General features: G+C 39.8%; 2 protein-coding genes across 2 annotated transcripts; both read left to right on the top strand.

Annotated features, from left to right (window-relative positions):
- The first annotated feature begins 2,229 nt into the window (after positions 1-2,229).
- LOC113344678 (fructose-1,6-bisphosphatase 1, chloroplastic-like) lies at positions 2,230-4,179 on the top strand. The gene is made up of 4 exons (XM_026588604.1): positions 2,230-2,808; positions 2,989-3,216; positions 3,295-3,795; positions 3,896-4,179. The coding sequence occupies exons 1-4, from the start codon at positions 2,350-2,352 to the stop codon at positions 3,971-3,973; spliced, it is 1,266 nt and encodes a 421-aa protein (XP_026444389.1). The 5' UTR covers positions 2,230-2,349; the 3' UTR covers positions 3,974-4,179.
- Positions 4,180-4,392: 213 nt separating this feature from the next.
- LOC113344717 (fructose-1,6-bisphosphatase, chloroplastic-like) lies at positions 4,393-6,088 on the top strand. The gene is made up of 2 exons (XM_026588653.1): positions 4,393-5,633; positions 5,765-6,088. Exons 1-2 carry the CDS (start codon positions 4,422-4,424, stop codon positions 5,834-5,836), a joined length of 1,284 nt encoding a protein of 427 aa, XP_026444438.1. The 5' UTR covers positions 4,393-4,421; the 3' UTR covers positions 5,837-6,088.
- The last annotated feature ends 853 nt before the right edge of the window (positions 6,089-6,941 follow it).

The following is a 6,941-nucleotide window of genomic DNA, read 5'->3' as shown; positions in this document are numbered from 1 at the left end:
ATATGCAGTAGAGTAACTTAAATGATATCTTTTCTTTTCGAAGCTGATCAATTGTCATTTGCATTTATGATGTTTGAATATTTTTCAGCTTCACCAGATCCAATGGAGTGGTAAAGGAGAAGCAGCGTCCACTGATGCCAGGGCACTTTCAGGCCATGACTCTTACAGATTGCAGACAGGTATTATTGGAAGCGTATGTTTGGACATTTCAGCTTAACAAAGACCATGGTTTAATAATGTTGAATTGCTGATGCTTGCAGGTGTTGAATTATGAGCAAACACTGATTAGAAATCGACTCAGATGAACTGCAGAATGATACTTAATAGATTGGTCGCTGGGAATTCCGTTGTTTGGTAAGTACATTGCTAATAAATTTTCTATTAATATTCATTTCCAGTTTTGGTAGGATTTTGGGTTAGAAATGGATTTTTATTTGATTGCAATGATATACGGTATGTGGATTGAGCTTTTAGACCTATTTGGTTCTCGATGAAATCTCTGAGTAGTTAAATCAGAATGTTCTGTCACTTGTCTCTTTTCTTACTCTTATTTCTTAATTCCTATCATGTTTTAGAAAACAATGTGGTTTGGAATCTTTATATGTCTTCACCAGCTGAATTGCTGTCTATGGTTGATGGTTATGATGTTCTCTTCTTCTGATCTCTAGTATTGGTTTCTTTCTCAGTGTTTTCATTCTAGTTACTACATGATGCGCGAAGATGAAAATGTCTCTGCTGCTTTTGATGGTCTCCATGATTTCTTATGCAGGGATGAAGCAAACAACTAAAAGTTGGCAGAGTTGGTACACAACTATCGGACACTTACACAGCCCAATACTGCTGAAGTAGCAGCTAATACCTATTCCTGTCTGATTAAATGCAATTCTGAAAGGTAAATATTCTTAACTCAAGTTCTCTGTTTACTGTATTTTGCATAAATTTCTTATTGACCTGAGCTTCGGAGCATCTTTTTTGTTTACTGCAGGTCTCGCCTTCTCAGTTTTGAGACATTTTCAACAAGGAGGGTTGTCGAAACAGAATGCTGTTGTAGTTCTGTGGACTGTAGACTAAGGAGACAGAAAGCAAAGGCAGTCATGTAGTTAATGTGAATTGAACGTCACGAAGGTGGAAGGAAAAAGCAGTGAGGTCAGTTCTGTAACTTTTAGATCACTTGTCACAATGCAGTTCTATACCTTTTAAATCCTTATTCTAGTTAACTATGTGAAGATTCTAAGCGTCTGATTGAATGATCTACTGCAGATAAAACTTCAGTCATGGCTCGAGAAAGGTGGGGGTTCAACAAACTGTCCCCAAAAAAGAACTCCACTCATCATCCCCACCACTTTGAGCACCAGTGCAACAACCACACTCACATTTAGAAGGCACTGGCTAGCAGCTCGCATTGCCAACATCATGTGGTTATAAGGTTGAACCAGAAGCATTGGGACTTTTATTGGCAAAACACAGCCACCCAGATGATTACAGAGGCTAAATGCACTAACACCTGGTGCTGGTTTTCCTTTTACTGCATCACCGCAACGATACCCCTCCCTGTAATATTCTCCCCGTCCTCTTATTTGTTTGATTGATTCTCAGAGTTAACATCATTTCCTTTCAAGTTCACAATTCTTTGTCGGGTTCACATGATAGAGTTTCTTCTCAAAATGGCATCGTCTCCTAAGATTTCTATTGTAGTGGCAGCAATTAGTATTGGTAACACTGAGGGGATTGAGTTCCAATATTTCTTCTTGAAACCGTTGTCTGTTCTCCCTGGTAATGACCTGCAATTGCTGCCCTTCTGTTTCCATGCTTCCATCATTGCATCTTGTAATAAAGTCAATATAAGTCAAATTAAGTCAATATGCGCCAAAATAATCAGGTATCCTTTGGTCTGGAAAATGATACTTGGACACTTGTTTGTTACTATGGGCAGTTTCCCAGAGAATTTCTTCACCGGAAACTTCTTTTACAGGCACATTGTTTGTTGAGCCAGGTCGTGGGTTGTCTTACGCCAAACGAAATAAATCCGCTGAATGCCCTACAGCAAAATAAACATTTTACCAGCTGGTGTGTTGGAGTAGAAAAAACTGTGAAGCTTCATATACTTTTTCCTGTTACACCAATTGTTTTCTAAGTCATCATCTTAAGGACACAAGTGAAAGGAGATAAGTGGGACCAAATGACATACATCTCAGACTAAAAACTCTTACTGACCTCACATGACAATCCTAAGCCAATCTCTTCTTCTTCCGACTCAAAACACAAACTCTGTAATAATATTCTATAAAGAAATTCTTCGTCGTAATCATTGGAGAAAGTATCAGTTGATTCACAAGTAATTCTCTAGCTATGGTTGGATCAGTTGCAGCAACAGCTTCTCATCAGCTTCTATTCTCTAGCACTACTACCTCTGCTCACCGTTCCTCATCGTCATATGCATCTTCCTCTGCTCGAGTACTCTTTGACGTCTCTAAGCAGTCGACAACCCCAATCAGCAGCACCAGGAAATTATCACTCAGTAATGAAGTCAGGTGTGCCGCAGTTGGGACAACAATATCTGAGACTGCAACGGTAACCCCGAAAAGGAGCAAGTATGACATAGTGACTTTAACAAGTTGGTTATTGGACCAAGAGAAATCTGGGAATATCGACGCGGAGCTTACTGTTGTGCTGTCTAGTATTTCCATGGCTTGTAAACAGATTGCTTCTTTGGTACAGAGAGCCAGCATTTCTAACCTCACTGGAGGTCAAGGTGCCGTTAACATTCAAGGCGAAGACCAGAAGAAGCTCGATGTTATCTCCAATGAGGTATTTACTAAACTCAATGAATCCATTGTGAAATTTTGGGCCGCTTGTTGGAAATTAGTCTTGCTTATACTCGAATGATTTTATTACCACACCATTAGAAATCCAATTCCCTAGTTTGCATTGCATTTATTGTCATGTAGCATGTATAATTTCTTACATAGATGCATGAATGTGGTTTAGGTGTTCTCAAGCTGTTTGAGATCAAGTGGAAGAACAGGGATTATAGCTTCAGAGGAAGAGGATGTACCTGTTGCAGTGGAAGAGAGTTACTCAGGGAACTACATTGTTGTATTTGATCCCCTTGACGGCTCATCCAATATCGACGCTGCTGTATCAACTGGATCCATCTTTGGGATATACCATCCCAACGACGAATGTCTTGCTGATTTCGGGGATGATGTATCCTCTGTACGTATATGCAAACGCTTTCATTTAGAAATCTGACAATCCTGGTTTTCATAGCTAACCAAAAATTCTCCAATGCAGCTGGACCAAGAGAAACAGAAGTGCATAGTGAGCGTATGCCAACCAGGGACCAACCTGTTGGCCGCAGGATACTGCATGTACTCGAGCTCTGTGATTTTTGTGTTGTCCGTCGGGAAAGGTGTCTACTCCTTCACGTTGGATCCCATGTACGGTGAGTTTGTGCTGACTCAAGAGAAAGTGCAGATCCCCAAATCCAGGAAAATCTACTCTTTCAACGAAGGCAACTACCAAATGTGGGACGACAAGCTAAAGAAGTACATTGATGACCTCAAAATCCCAGATCCAAAGCCGTATTCAGCTCGTTACATTGGTAGTCTTGTAGGTGATTTCCATAGGACATTGCTTTATGGAGGGATATACGGTTACCCAAGAGACAGTATGAGCAAGAATGGGAAGCTCAGGCTCTTGTACGAGTGTGCACCTATGAGCTACTTGGCTGAACAAGCTGGTGGTAAAGGTTCTGACGGACACCAGAGAGTTCTGGATATCCAACCAACAGAGGTGAGTGCATCTGCAGCATACCACTGAGACCTGTAGTAATTCATGAATCCCTTTTTATTTACCGTTCTCATCTATTTATGCATACATATGTTTTTTGCAGATTCATCAGCGTGTTCCATTGTACATTGGAAGCGTGGACGAGGTGGATAAATTGGAGAAGTACTTGGCTGCTGAATGATCATCATAGACATGATCTTACCATCGCCAACGACATGATAAATTCTCAAGTTAATCAGTTTTAGTGATGAATTCAAGGAAATGATATGTCTAATAACTGGCCTTCATTTCTGAAAATTTATTTTTTCCTTCTCCAGAGATATTTTGTTTTGTAATTGGTATCACAATTAATAATATACTAAGATCCAGAGATATTCTCCATATAATAACCACTTGTGTTAATTTATCAAAAAAATCAATTCGCCATGTACTTAATGCAACTTAGCTAGTAATCACAAACCGATATGTTCGTCTCAGAAAACATTTATTTTACTGATCATAATCTGACTCAACCGTGTCCATTCATTCGGTGAAGTTAAAAGACAGTAGAGGATAAGTATAGGACCTACCACCATCTATCTTCACCACCAGCCTTACAAACTGAAAATTAACCAAAAAAAAAGATAGTGATGATGATAATGAGTACTGCTGGAGCAACTCCAATAGCATTTTCATCATCACTGCTGCTTCAGCAGCCGCAGGCCGGTTTCTTTACTAGCAGCGGCATTACTAAGTCTTGCCATTACGTCAACAATAGGACTAGCAGACACCAATGTGGTTGTATAGCAGTTTCGGTGAATGAGCAGGGATCGGAGACTAGGCGTGCCAATAACAAGCAGCAGGAAAAGGGAACTACTAGTAATGCATTCGAAATTGAAACCCTGACTACCTGGTTATTGAATCAAGAACGACAAGGAAACATCGATTCCGAGCTTGCGATTGTCCTCTCCAGCATTTCCCTTGCTTGCAAACAAATCACTTCCCTGCTTCAGAGAGCTACACTCTCCAACCTCACTGGTTCTCAGGGATTCATCAACATCCAAGGTGAAGACCAGAGAAAGCTTGATTTCATTGCCAACCAGGTGTTCTGTAACTGCTTGAGATCCACTGGACGTACTGGCATTATAGCCTCCGAGGAAGAAGATGTCCCGATTGCGATCGAAGAAACTTATTCTGGTAACTATACCGTTGTGTTTGACCCTATCGATGGTTCCTCCAACATCGACACCGGTTTAACTACTGGTTCCATATTCGGAATTTACAGTCCTGACGATCAAGAGCCGTGCCTTGTTGATTATGACGACGAGGATGATGATGAAGAAGATCACTCTGATCAGAAGCTTGGGAAAAAGGAGCAGAAATGTGTGGTGAGTGCGTGTCAACCTGGCAGCAATCTGTTGGCAGCCGGTTACTGCATGTATTCAACCATGGTGGTCTTTACACTCTCAATCGGGAATGGAGTTTTCGCGTTCACATTGGACCCGATGTACGGCGAGTTTGTACTGACACACAAGAACATTCAGATGCCAAAGTCGGGGAAAATATACTCATTCAACGAAGCTAATTACGAGCTGTGGGATGATAAACTGAAGAAATATATTGATGATATCAAGGACACAAAGAAGAAACAATATGCTGGCAGGTATATTGGGTGTCTTGTTGGTGAAGTTCATCGGATGCTGCTGTGCGGTGGGATATATGGTAACCCAAGCAACACAAAAAGGAAACAAGGGAATCTGAGGCTCTTGTATGAGTGCGCACCCATGAGCTACTTGGTTGAACAAGCCGGAGGCAAGGCGTCTGATGGTCGTTGCAGAATACTTGATATCAAACCGGATGAGGTATAACAATTGCTAGCTAGCTAGCACAAAATTTTGGTAGTAAGATTTATACTCGTAAATAAATTAGCAAGAAATTTGAGTGAAGAAATTAATTAATTACTGAGCAGAACATATTACTTATATATCCGCAGATTCATCAACGGGCACCTCTTTTCATCGGAAGTCCAGAAGAAATGGACAAGTTGGAGAAGTACTTGAGTTAATCAACATTTGTCTTGCCATTAAGATGGCCATGGAATCCGTATGCAATGTTTTCTCAAAAATAAGTTGCATAAGCCATCAAGAAAATATAGTTTATCTCCTCTTTAAATTTTGTCTTGGGGTGGTATAATGTGGTACATGATTATGTTATCGGACGATCGAAGGGAGTCGTATAGATGACCATTGGAGCTAATGCATGTCCCTTTTTTTTGCAATTCTTAAATTTAAATCAACTGCACACAATGTTACGAAAATCTAGGATCTGTTAGCCAATTTTCCACGTACTTGCTATTGGAGTTTGCGTTAATTTGCGAATCAACGGCATCCATAGAGCAACCAACCCAAGTCGATCTAGCAAAGTGGCACGTTCCGAATAGATGATCTTCTGTTTATGTCGCTTGATTATTACATAAAGGGCACTCATATGAAATTTCAGAGTTATGCGTGAGCTGCTAATTTGCTGGTAGTTGGAAGCGTTTTTTGAACTAGTTTCCAAATAAATAGTCTAATCCGAGGGATTGCTTGCATCTTCCATAATTTATTCCAAGGAAAATCAATAATATTCTCATTATCTGAATTTTGACTGATGAGTTAGTTATAGATGTTTTTAGCCATAAAATTCCCAAATTTATGATGTTTCCATGTGATTCTGTCTCTCTTCTCCATATTCGGAGTAATAGCTAAAAAATTTCCTTTATTTCTGGCGAGAAGAATATATTTAGTTTCCCGGTGTCCCACGACCTTTCAGTACTTAGTAGCTCTTGAACTTTTATGCGGTAATAGGTCTACTATGTCGTTTGGTTTATTTATTTTGTCTGTATTAGATATCCAATTGTCTTCCAAAATTTTTGTATTAGCTCCATTTTTCACTTGTCAGACAAAATTTCCTCTTATAAAATTGAGACCTTTTTGGATGCTTGTTCAAATCCAAGAGAGCTCATAATTTCTCGTTTGGTTACCTTTGTAATATTTTGCCTCTAGCAGTTTCTCCCACAATTGATCTTTTTTTTTATTATTACTTTGCTTGCTAGCTTCGTTAGAAGAGCTACGTTGAATTTGTAGGGAATTTTTTATTTCCAACAACCACCCCCCACAGATTTTGGTTTA

This window comes from Papaver somniferum, unplaced genomic scaffold, assembly GCF_003573695.1.
Source record: "Papaver somniferum cultivar HN1 unplaced genomic scaffold, ASM357369v1 unplaced-scaffold_79, whole genome shotgun sequence".
NCBI classification, from domain to species: domain Eukaryota; kingdom Viridiplantae; phylum Streptophyta; class Magnoliopsida; order Ranunculales; family Papaveraceae; genus Papaver; species Papaver somniferum.
The sequence above is the reverse complement of the archived record's forward strand: the minus strand, read 5'-3'. Positions and strand labels throughout refer to the sequence as shown.

Coding starts and splice junctions, on each gene's coding strand:
- LOC113344678 (XM_026588604.1), top strand. CDS start 2,350: ATGGTTGGATCAGTTGCAGCAACAGCTTCTCATCAGCTTCTATTCTCT. Junction 3,217..3,294: donor TCGGGGATGATGTATCCTCT/GTACGTATATGC, acceptor TCTCCAATGCAG/CTGGACCAAGAGAAACAGAA. Junction 3,796..3,895: donor TGGATATCCAACCAACAGAG/GTGAGTGCATCT, acceptor TGTTTTTTGCAG/ATTCATCAGCGTGTTCCATT.
- LOC113344717 (XM_026588653.1), top strand. CDS start 4,422: ATGATGATAATGAGTACTGCTGGAGCAACTCCAATAGCATTTTCATCA. Junction 5,634..5,764: donor TTGATATCAAACCGGATGAG/GTATAACAATTG, acceptor ATATATCCGCAG/ATTCATCAACGGGCACCTCT.